Source organism: Neophocaena asiaeorientalis, unplaced genomic scaffold, assembly GCF_003031525.2.
Source record: "Neophocaena asiaeorientalis asiaeorientalis breed wild unplaced genomic scaffold, Neophocaena_asiaeorientalis_V1.1 scaffold479, whole genome shotgun sequence".
NCBI classification, from domain to species: domain Eukaryota; kingdom Metazoa; phylum Chordata; class Mammalia; order Artiodactyla; family Phocoenidae; genus Neophocaena; species Neophocaena asiaeorientalis.
In genome coordinates, this window is record NW_020173774.1 from 3,547,472 (window position 1) to 3,559,854 (window position 12,383).

At 50.9% G+C, this 12,383-nt stretch overlaps 1 protein-coding gene across 1 annotated transcript in view; it reads right to left on the minus strand.

Moving 5' to 3' along the window:
• DSCAML1 (DS cell adhesion molecule like 1) overlaps positions 1-12,383 on the minus strand; it is a 340,859-nt gene that overhangs the window by 310,468 nt on the left and 18,008 nt on the right. The window contains exon 4 of the mRNA XM_024751739.1: positions 10,901-11,047. Coding sequence (XP_024607507.1) covers positions 10,901-11,047 — 147 coding nt within the window. The remainder of the gene's footprint in view (positions 1-10,900; positions 11,048-12,383) is intronic.

Sequence of the window (12,383 nt, forward strand, 5' to 3'; positions counted from 1 at the left end):
GTGAATCTCTCACCCCTCTCCACAGGCAAAGAAGGGTGAGGGTGAGTATACATGTTTGTGTCTTCAGTATGTACAAGTTACACCATGCATGTTATTCATATACATACGCACATATGTATTATAATTAAAATGAGTTTCTTTGGTGTGCGGGAAGAGGAACTTCTCCAAATCCCTTGAGATCCTCAAGCAAAGACCCTTGGGAATCACTGTCTAATAACACAGCATCCTGCACACAGGAAGTGCTCAAAACACTTTTGCTAGATTAAATAATGAACTGAAAATTCAACCAACTGACTGTTGCTTATGCCAACACAGCCATCTAGAGAGATTCAGGGGATGAAGCCAACCTAAGACATGGCATTGCCAGGAACAGCCTCATGGAGTTTGTGTCTCTTCCTGCAACCCATCGGGCTTCACACAACTGCTTGCCTCAGCCTATGTCAGGAACAGCAGGCTCTGGAATATTCCAGATACAAGCCCTTTCCTTTTCTCTGTCCCATTCTGAAGGGCAGTCCAAGAGCCCACCGGACCACCACACAGAGGACAAAGGTCACCCGATGCCTGGCTGCCCAATGCCACTCACTGTCATAGGCTTCTGTCTCCCGCTCTGTCGTCTGCTTCCCAGCTGACGGTCCAGATTCTGGCAGATTCCAGGTCCCTAAAGATATGCTCTGACCTTGAAATGGAGCGGGGCGGGGGGGTCTCCATGTGTGAGAGGAAAACACTCCCAGTTTCCAGGAAGCCTCTGAGCCCCACTGCCCTCTGTACTGGAAGACAGAGGGCTGTTCCTGGTTCCAACTGGCTTTGCATTCCACTGCAAAAGGCAGGCTCGGCAGCCCCGAAAGACACATGCCTGAACTCCTGAGAACTCTGCACACAGCAAGATGACAGGTAGACTACAAAAACCAAGATTATAATGTTAGGGAATGGGCTTCAGCCATGCAGGGTAACACGAAGGACTTACCCTGCCTCTGACCCAGTATGAGAGCTGTCTCCTAGCTTTCCTAACCTGTGCCCTTCGCCCTGAAGGCCAAGTGACCTCCAGGGTAATGAGAGCCAAGCCCATCCCCCTGTATATTTATTCCTGGATGCTCACCCCCTATATACTCACACCTAGATGCTCACTCCTATACACTCACTCCATGATGTTCACCCCTAGATGCTCACCCTGGATGCTCACCCCTGGATGCCCACCCCTGGAATCTCACTCCTCACAGAGAGACCTTCCAGGTCTCGAGAAGAAGATGACTAATCCTGGGCAGTTAATCATGTGTCTGCTCAGAACTAGGAAAAACTGAAAACCTACAGATAGAGAAAGGATCTATATGTAGAAAGTAGATCTATATAGAAAAATATAAACAATGCATAAAAAACATTTTCCCTGTAGAGAAAAAGTACATCATTTCTATTCCTCTCACGTGAGGAAACTGAAGCTCAGAGAGGTTAAAGGACTTAACCAAGGTCACATGGCAAGGAAGGAGGAAGACAGGATTTGAGCCCAAGTATCTCTGAGGCCAGAGCCCACACCCTTTCAGCTTTGCTACACAGCTTCCCTCCACCGAAAAGGGGCTGCAGGTAGGTGCTGCTGATGTGGGGCATCACAGGAGCAAATGAAGACTTTATTCTAGCAGCCCCAGAACCACATCCTTCCCTTCATTTAAGTCCATCTCATTTACAACCTAATCCAAGGGTCAGTCCCCTTCCTGGTTAAACATTCCTCCAGGTACTCAACAATCATTGTCTGAGCACCTACTATGTGCTGGCACAGTGAGGCTCGTGGCATGATGAATACCAGCTCCCCTCCCAACACGACCGCCATCCAGCTCTGGCCTCTGCTCTGCTGGGTCCCACATGGTTCCAGCTTTTGCGGCGAAGCCTCACTGATACGCAACAGAGTTCAAAATCATAGGCTTGGCAGGAAGTGCCATCTATACATAGCTCTACCACTCTGCAAGCACCGTTGGCTTCTTCTGAATAAATGCTACCCTACGTTCAATGCCAGTATCCGGCGAGCAATACTGCATGTTTGTAACGAGATTGAGAACGAAAGGCAAGATTGATTCTGATGTGAGCACCAGCAAAGCAAATGGGTTTTTGAAAACCCTATAATTTCCCTGCAACCCTTGACTTCGCTAAACACACATTTTTAGACTACAGCACAGTTAGGTAGGCATTAAACAAAAATGAGGTAGTCTAATGATGATTTATGTGTAGGATAACCTTCTATAAAGAATTCTGCTCTGATATCAGAGTAACTTACAGAGGTGCCAACTTTACGAAACAATGCCGCTTGTTCTGTGTCCACTGCCACGGTGAGATCCCAGGGCAGAGTGTTCGCCTGCAATTGTCTTAAATCTCCTGAAATTCACCCAGTGGGTGCTCTGGAAATGCATCACCTGCCATGAACTAAACGGAAAAGCAAAACATGACACATACATACGCCTCCAGAGGCACCTGTGAACACAGACATTTCTGCTTGACTGAGGAGCCGCGGCTGATAGCTCTGGAACCAACCAACTGGCAAGCGAATGCAGAGCAGCCCGCCCACCGGGAGACTGGCAGGGGTGCTGAGGAGCTGTGGGTACGTGCTCCAGGTGAGGCCTCAAGAGCTCCTGGATGCAAGCATCAAACCGGAGATCTGGTACCCACCTCCCTGGCTGTGTAAACTTGGGAGGGCCCTTCAGCTCCCCCAAGCCTTGGTTTCCCTGCCTGTTAAGTGAAGTTAAGAATGTGTCACCCTCAGATGGGGTTGGAAGGGTTCAGTAAGATGCTGCCTGTGAACCTGCTTTATAAACCGGAGAGCACTATATAAGTGAAAGATGACACAGGCATCAGGGCACAGCTGCGAGGTGGCCCAGGTCACCTCTAAGAGCTGAAATCAAACCGCCCTGGGCTCAGATCCTGCCACACCACATGGCCTTGGGCAGGTGACCAGCTTCTCTGCCTCAGGCTCCTCTTCTGCAAAATGGAGATAATAAGACCACCTAGTACGTAGCGCACTTATGAAGATGAAATGAAATGACTTGTGAAAAGCACTTACCACATAAGAGCTCAATAACTGATCACTTATTTTCTTACTATTATTATCACTATGATTATCATTTCAATTTAGGCCATCTGACTTAGGAGAGAATTCCTTTGCTGCTTCTGAACACTTCCTTGTAATCTCTAACCTGCAAAGCACGTGTTAAGGCATTAGAAGGTGGGATTTTTCTCTCTGCCCTCAAGATGAGGCTCCCTTCCCCGTCAAATCAAACAATAAGTAAATACTACCAGCAACGTTAAGGGCCAGCTGCCTTTTCCTCTCTACAACTGCCTTGATGAGAGAAATAGTAATTGTCATGAGTACCTGGGACAGCCCTCATGCCGGAGTCACTAAAGTACTTTACAAAGAAAGAGCTTGGGTTTTAGGGACAGAAGCTCTGTGTCCAAGCACAGGCTCTGCCACTGAGAAGCTGTGTGCCCTGGAGCAAATTGCTTGGCCTCCCTGAATCTCACTTCTTTTTTTTTTGCGGTACGCGGGCCTCTCACTGTTGTGGCCTCTCCTGTTGCGGAGCACAGGCTCCGGACACGCAGGCTCAGCGGCCATGGCTCACGGGCCCAGCCGCTCCGCGGCATGTGGGATGTGGGATCCTCCCGGACCGGGGCACAAACCCGTGTCCCCTGCATCGGCAGGCGGACTCTCAACCACTGCGCCACCAGGGAAGCCCCCTGAATCTCACTTCTTTACACCTAAGGATGGGGGTAGCACGCCTCCCTCACAGGGTTGAGAAGAATTCAATGGGATGACTTCCAGGTGCCTGTCACAGGGCCCTGAATACATGTATGTCTTATTACGTATTTATCTGCTTTTTTGACTTTTCTTCTAAATGCGCATGCCCTTGAACCTCACTGTGTCGTCGGTTTTCTCATCTGTAAAATGCGGAAGGGAATGGGGGTTCCTGTGAGGAGCCAACGAGGTTGCCTCTTTTTTTTTTTTTCTAGAACTAGACAGAACCTTTATGAATTAAATGTCCTGGCGTCCTTTCCAGACTTCTCTCTCACCACTTCTACTTACCCTCCAGCCAGGTCACTCCATCCTCCCCTTTCCTGCTTGCCTTTCCCCGTGCTGTTACCTCACCCAACGTGCTATTTCTGCTCCAAGGCCCCCCTCCCCTTCCTGAGCCTTGCTGGGCTGCCATCATCAGAAAGAATCCCAGCCTCCTGGGTATCTCTTCTTGGGAAGATACTATAACCCCTAGATAGGAGCTGCTGAAGGGAAGAAACAGGTCATAGTCAAGTTTAATTCCTCTGCAAGGCATGAGACTCTGCCTAGCACCTATTTGTTAAATTGCCTTGAGCACATCATTTATTTCATATTAGCACACTGACCATCCCAGCCCATTTTCTCCATGCCCCTAAGGAGTCAAGAGCTGAGATCCCCAATTTTGCATCTAAACTACAAAGTGTCACAGGAGGACCCCACAGAAGTGGTCTCTGTCAAGGTAGCTCTGAAGCAGCTCGGTGTAATGGAGACCAAGGACCACCAAGTCTAGATCTTGCAATGCCACCAATCTTCCATGTGACCTTAGGCAGTCTTCCTTCCTGCCTGCCACAGGGCAGTCCAGCAGGGGGAAAAGAGACTGTCATTTCATCACCATCATTAATCATCTTTTCTGAGCACTGGAGGGGAAAGGGGTCTGAATGAAATACAGTTCCTGCTCTTGATGATTAGACATTCTCATAGTGGGAATAACACAGATTTTACGATATTACAGGACAAAATATGATTAGTGTCTTCAGCAAGGAACTGATAAATTTTGGAGGGAGCTCAGAAAAGGATCCCCTGGAAGGAGGTTAATCTGGGTGATTTTTAAATCCATTCTTAGCAGAAATTGGGAAAGACATCATGGGGGGAGAAAAGGGGGTATTTGAACCAGACTTTAAAAGATGGGAAGGTTTTAAACAAAGAAGGAAAGATGTCCAGTAGTAAAAAAAAAACAAAAAAAAAAAAACACGCCACGAGTAGTTCAGATACTGTGCCCTGAGGATGAGCAGGAGGGAAGGAAGAAGGGGCACAAGAGGGCATTGGTCTGGGCCTGAGTTTCTTTATCAGTAAATGAAGAGGCTGGACCACGTGACCTCCAAGGCCCTTCTAGCTCTGACAATCAGTGACTCCATTCATCTGTAGCCTACATGTGTCCAACTGGTTTCCGAGCACCACCTGGGCTCTCTCTCATCTGTGCCATCCCCTGTCCAAGTTGGTGGAGACTCATGGGATCAAAGTAGCTTTAATAGCAGCTGGAGCAAAATGCAATTAATACGTTGACCCTGCGTTCCAAAGCAAACCAAGATCCTATCTGATTGCTTACTGTGCTGGAATTATCATCCTTGCCCGTCAGAGCTGACAACATGAATGGAATCCTAAATTCCCAGATCAGACCACCTTTGTGTCTCCCACTGGGCCCAAGACGGAGCCAGTGCCCAAGAAAACCTCCTTGTTAGAATGACTGCCCACTGATCTTTCAGCTGGAGAGCTGTTGACCTTCAGAAAAGCCAAAGCCTCTGGTCACGGCACACAGAGGAGGCCAGGGCAAGGGCTGGTGACATGTTTCTGTCCCCAGGCAAGTGCAGGAGACAGGGACACGCCCTCCTCCGATGTTGGAATAGTCCGTTCTTAATAAGGAGCCTGCTCTGGAGAGGCAGCGGGGAATAGTGCAAGCTGGAGGACCCCAGCTCAAACCCAAGCCACCGATTAGCTGTGTGGTCTTGGCTAATTTGCTTAACTTCCCTGGGCTTCCCTGTCTTCATTTATAAAAACTGGAAAAACAAACAAACAAAAAACTATCTTAAAGGGTTATTGTGAGGATTAGAGATAATATATGTAGAATGCCTAACACAAAAGAGGTCTTAGTACATGATAAATATTATTATTAATCTTGTTATTATTATTATAACAGGTGCTATGAGGGCCCTGGGGATAAAGAGATGCAAAAGATGGAGTTGTACACCCTCCTGCAGCAGACAGACAGAAACAACAGCCTCTAACGTGAGACACAGTGAAGGAAGTGCTCCAGGAATGGAACCAGAGGACCGATAGATCTGCTGCAGGCTTATGTAAAACTTCGTGGAGGGGCACACACGTGAACCAAGTTTAAAGGACAAAAGAGGAGTACAGTATCAATAAGGAAAAGGGGATCAGTGCAGACCAGGCAGAGGAGACGCAAGACCAAATGCAAAGAGGTACGAAGACCCATGAACAATTTGGAACCCTGGGGACAATTAGCGCGACGTGGGTGATGGGTGGCGGGCTCACTGCCTTCCCACCTATGGTCCGGGAGCACTGCCCACTTTTCTGAAAAGACCCCTCTGGCCAGTTTCTCCTTGCTCCTGCTTCTCCCCTCCCCAACACAGCGTGTCCCGAGTGCACTCCCAACCTGGCCAAGGCAGGATGACAACCCAGCAGTCCAGAGCCCCATCCACTTAGACAAGGGAGCTGCTCCAGGCTTGCCTTCCACAGCACCGGCAGATACATCTGGCCCACATCTGAGCAGTGTCCAAAACTCCCCACTGGGGCCCAGACAGCCAGTCAGGATGCTGGGGAAGAGCATGCTGGGAAATTCCCACAAGGAGCCTGCATCAATATAATCAGGTCTGGTGGAAATTAAAAGCTATTAGGAACAGAGCCGGATTTATCTTTATATCCAATAACATGCATTGTAATGGTGATCATGCAGATGGGAAATTAAACCACATCCCGGCTTCACTGGAGGCCTTAATTTTAATTTATGTCTATGCACAGCCCTTTGCCCTATTACCCCCCATCCCACTCGCTCTGGAGAGCCAGTTTACCTCCAGACCAGGTCTCCCGGGAGAGAAGTAAGGGGTAGGAGTCTGTCAGCTCATAGGTGAGAGGCTCTGTGCTTTTACACACACATCTCTGAATAGCCTGATGGGAGGAAGTTGATCAGCTTGGGGGGCAGGCAGTAGGTGGCTCTGAGAAAGGTAGCACTTTGGGCTGTCTGTCCAGCCTCTACCTACCCTGCGAAAAGCACAGCCCAAAAGCGGCTCAGAGTTTCAGCGGAGGCTTCAGCCTGCCCTCCCAGTGTGGACAGCTGGGAAGGCCAACCCGTGAGCCAATACCCAACTCATGGAGCTTGCTTAGGCCCCAAACCTCTAAGTCCTTCCACACCCCTCGGAGAGGCAGACCATTCACAGGGGCCTGCAGCCACCCCGTTGCACCCCTCCTCCCAGGGCACCCACCCTCCCCAAAGAGGTGTCTCCCGGGCCCTGATTGGCCCACGTCAGCCTCCGTTCGTCCTCCTGCTCTCTCGCACCTGCTCCCGCTGGCCCTGTGGTTGACGGAGGATCTGAGCCCAGCCAGCCCAGAGATCAAAGTCAACACTGTTCTCCCCACTCCAGAAGCTGCCCCTGAGGAGTCAGAGGGAAGTTACTCAGGCTCCTAAGTGCTTCCTGAACCTCAAGGTGGCCTCAGCATTAAATCTGCCCCCACTGTGAGAAGCTGCCATCCAACATCCCAGCCAAAACACACACGCACACACACACACGGGGCAGTGTGGTATGGAGAGCAGAGAATCCTATTTTTATGAAAAGAATCAATAAACGATTTGCATCTTCCAACATTAAAGCCTGGAGCAGGTAGACCCAAGTTCTGGCCCTTCATCTTTAGAGGCTGGAGGATGCAAAACTCCACTCCCTCTGGTTCTCATGAATTCCTCCGGGAGGGTGTTCGTTGGATTCACGTGCTCTAGAAAGTCCATCCCTGGATCTAAAACGTAGATGTAGAGGGATCTAGAATGATTTTGGTTGGGGCTGGAGGGCTGGGCAGGGGAGGAAAATTCTCCAAGGCTAAAGGAAAGGAGGAGGTTCTACAGGCAACGTGTAACAGAGCCCTGCAGACTAACGTCCAGCCCACTTCCCTGATAATTATGTCCTTCGGAGCCACCAGCCCAGGCTTGACATCAAAGACAGCCCAGAAGCACCAACTACAAGCACCAACTACAGTGAGTCTGGCGGAAGCTCACTGCCTCCACACGGGAGCCAGGTTAATCTTCGCTTCTCCTGTCTGAGCTGAGCTTCTAACTACCCCACACCCACTGCACCCAGCCTTATCCCAATGCCTCCCATATTCTTTCAGAACTCCCCTGATCATCCATCATGCACCCACTGAACACTTGGTGAGCATTTGTCCTGGGGGTGCAAGGCGGTGCGTCAGGAGCCTAGGGATGTGTGCCCTAAAACAACCCAGGTGCCACCCTTGGGAAACTCAGTCTAGTGGGGGACACAGACTCTGTTACGCAGAAATACATACACCTAAACAGGAATCGGCAATACAGAGAGGAGAACGCTCTTATCCCCGCAAGAATCATCATCATAGCTCCAGCCCATCCTCAGTGTGTGGCAGGCAGTGTTTGAAACATGTTGGGGCCTCTCCCGTTGCGGAGCACAGGCTCCGGACGCGCAGGCTCAGCGGCCATGGCTCACGGGCCCAGCCGCTCCACGGCATGTGGGATCTTCCCGGACCGGGACACGAACTCGTGTCCCCTACATCGGCAGGCGGACTCTCAACCACTGCGCCACCAGGGAAGTCCTCGTTTCATTTTTACTTGAACCCAATGAAGTAGGCCAATCATTACCCCTATTTTATTATCACTGGGGAAACTGAGGCACCAAGGAGGTAAAAGACTTGCCCAGAGGAGTGAGTTTCAAGCCCAGGCAGTCTGATCCTAGATTCTGGGCTCGTAATCACTACACTTGACTTAGTTCTTCCCTACAAACCAGCATTGACTTTTTCGCTTTCCTGAGGCCAAGGCTCTCCTTGCCTGGAGCACACAGCCTCCCTTGTACTCAGAGTGACACTTCATAGGATACATTTGTGCAGGTCCTGGGAGGTGGTCCTGCGCGGGAGTTCAGGACATAGGCAGAAAGAACCGACCTGGGTCCAGTCCTGCCCTCTGTGTGATAACATGTGTGACCCAGAAGTCCCTTTACTTTTTTGAGCCTCAGTTTCCTCTTCAGTAAAGTGGAAGGGGAAAAAAATACACTTATGGACTTTTTTGTGAGGATAAAATGAGGTCACATATGAAAGTTTCTTAGCCCAGCGCCTGGCATAGAGGAAACACTCAAAAATTTATTATTATTATCTTAATGAGTATAACTCTTGGTCCATAAACTCAGGTATATAAGAAATATCACATGTCTTTATGTTCTTTACATCACCTTCCATGTGACTCTGTTGGAGAGACAGGACGTTCAGTCCCCATCATTGTTGGTGCATTCCCCAGGAACGTGCCAAGGTCCAGGGTCTCTCTGGTCCTCACCAGCCCGTTGTCCCTGCCTGCATGATCATTCTGGGTCTTGGGCTGTGCACCTCACGCCTCATTTGGACACAAGAACCCAGGCCTCAGTCCCAGACCCCAGGGAGCCGCACACAGCCACCCCTCTGAGGTCCGACCGCTTCCTCCCGCCATACCCCCTGAGCTGCCTACAGCACCACCCTGCCTCTGGCATCCGATGGTCTGTCTGTGCACTGCCCTCAGAGGCTCTCCTACCCGGGCAGAACACCCAACCTAACCTTTCCTGTTTGCTCACAAAAGGCAGGAAGAGCAGGTGTCTTCAAGTAGCTTCTGATTCCTGTCCAACTACAAGCTCTGAGACCAGGAGATATAATGGCCTGGCCATTGGCTAGGGACTGAGAGAAGGAAAAAGTTCCAAGAGCAAAACACAAATCAATGTTTCAAAAAGAGTATCCTGCCACGTTGGCTGTCAAGGTGCTGAAGCATTAGTTTGTCTCCTATAGCTCTACCTTGGAACCACTCAAGGAGATTTAAAACAGCTAGTGCCCAGGTACTACTGCTAAAGATGCTGATTTGGGGTTGGGCCCAAGCACTGGTGTTTTTCAAAGAGCTCCCCAGGGGTTCAATTGTGTAGCAGGATTAAGAATCCCAGCTTTATAGGTTTCATGCATAGAAGTCTGTCTTCTCCAACTAACCTGAAGACCTTGAGCAACTAGAACCATTTCGTATGCCCAGCAATGGGCCATCAATGCTGGGAGGCACTCAGGGAGCATCTGGTCAAGTGCCTCCATTTTACAGAAAGGAAAACCAAGGTCCTTGATGGAGAAAGGAAGAAGTGTCAGGGCTGCTGCAATGGGCAGGGATGCAGGGAGAAACGCTGGAGTGATGGGAAAACCCCACAGTTTTGTAACCGGAGGCCTGGAGGTATTTTGAGGATCTGAGGTCCTCTCTTGAGATTTCCAGACCTGTTTTCCTGTCGAAGGGACAACACTGCATAGGAACCAGCATTGAAGTGCCTGCAGTCACAGCAGCTCTAACAAGGTGACCCTACAACATGGTATTAACTTCTTTTTGCAACACCTGGCACCTCTAGCGTGAGGCCGGCTAGAATTCTGACGGAGCGTCTAGGCAGCTCATGAAATCAAAGTCCCACGCGTATGCTCACTCAAGTCTGGTCCTCCGAGAATCCCAGGAACACGGACCACACACCGGCCTCTTATCGCTCCTCTCCCCACAGTCTTTCACAGATAAGGTCCTTCCAGCCTTGCCTCCCATCTCTAAGGCCAAGGGCAATCAAATAGCTGGTGGCCAGGAAAGACAGTGATCCCACTCCTTCGGGGCAGCAGGACCACCCTGTGTCTGATGGGACCTTCACACACGCCGCAGAGGCCGCTGCCACGTGGGTTTTCACCACCCACACGGAGACGCACCAAGCCGAGACCAAAGACACTTTTTTGCCAAAGCAACACCAGAACAATAAAAAACCACTTGCCAGGACCAACCTCAAGAGCTGGGTGAGCTCAACCACCAACTCAGTACCTCTGATTTTCCGCCCCCCTACCCCCCAGCATCCGGGCCTATGAGGCCCCGCGGTCCTCTCTTACCTGGGATGATGGCGACTGTGTCTTTCTCCCAGGACACAACGCTAACGTATTCCTGCACTGAAGAGGGGATGAGGCACTTGAAGACGGCCACGCTTCCACGCATCGACCTTTGATCCTCCACCCGAACGGTGTAGGGTTCCCTGAAAACTGCAGACAGGTTGCGGGGCGGAAAGAAGAGGGTGTCACAGGCTTGACTAGGACACGGTGTGGGGGCCTGAGATGGCCACCTCTCAGCACCCCAGGCCGCACTTCCTTCACCTCTTCTCCCACCTCCCACTTGCCCCGCCCGGAAGTTCCTGCCAGGGTCTTATTCCTGCCTTCTCCAGCAACCTCCTTCCCACTCCACCAGACACCCACTCTCCCGCAGAAATACCCAGCCTCCTTCTACAGGACCGTAAATCCAACTTCTAGCCTTTCCAATTTTGGTGGGTTTTAACAAACTGCATTAGATTGTAAGGGCCTGGAGGGCGGCACCTATGCCCTGCAGCGGGATTGTATTCAACGAGGGCACGTGTGGTTTCTAAGCGAAAGCGCCGGAATCCCTCTAATTAAACCACGCTTGATTTCCTACATGATTCCTGGGCCCAGGGTGGTAAGAGTTTGGGGCAAAACGACCATCATTTGCCAAAAGTAAAACTGTGACACGTGATCTAAAAACAGATTTTTGTGCCTCTTCAAGGTGAAAGGCAGCCTGGGAAAATGTAGTTGACATACAGAACTTTCTGCAGGGCTCAGTGGTTTATGAGAACAATGGGAGAGAATACTCGACACAGTGATGATCTCTGAAAACACCTACCCCAGAGCCACGGGCGATTTCCAAGATTCTACAAAACAAAGCATGCTTGCTGGTTTCTCCCACCTCCTGACACCGCCTACAGCCTGACCGCCAGTCTTGCCCCAAGCTTCAGCAGATCCTTTCACCCACAGTGCGTAGTGGAGCTCTCCTGCCTCGGTCGGTCCCAGGGCTGGTTTCTGGGGTGCTGTCACCTGCAGGTGCTCTACGTATCAGGTCCCATGGGTGGGCTGGACCAACCTTAGGGGTAGGGCCGAGGGGCCTGCTTCTGCCTCTCTCTGGTCCTCCTCCGCTTGGCCTTTCCCCGGGGTCCTCTCTGTCTTTCCACCTCTTCTCTGCCAAGCAGAGCCGGTGCAGCCAGAGCCCCGCTGCTTCCCGACCTTGTCCCTCTGCAGGCACCTGGGCTGTGTGCCCTCCTGCTCTCCCTGCCATGGTTGCCAGGGCAATGCTCCGGGCCCTGCAGCCCCTCCGGCTGTGCACCTGCAGTCCCTCTGGCTTCATCAAAAGCTTCTTAATTGGCTGTGTTTCCCATCAGGCCAGTCCTGCCCGTCCCTCCCCAGGTCTTTATTCTTTCCCTCCCTGTGTTGTGGCTGTGATGGGAAGAGACACAGTTGAGGTGGAGGACGGAGGCATGGAAAGAGGCACTCCCAGCTCTGTGGGGCCGTGGTCCACCCTTTCGTGGGCTGGACA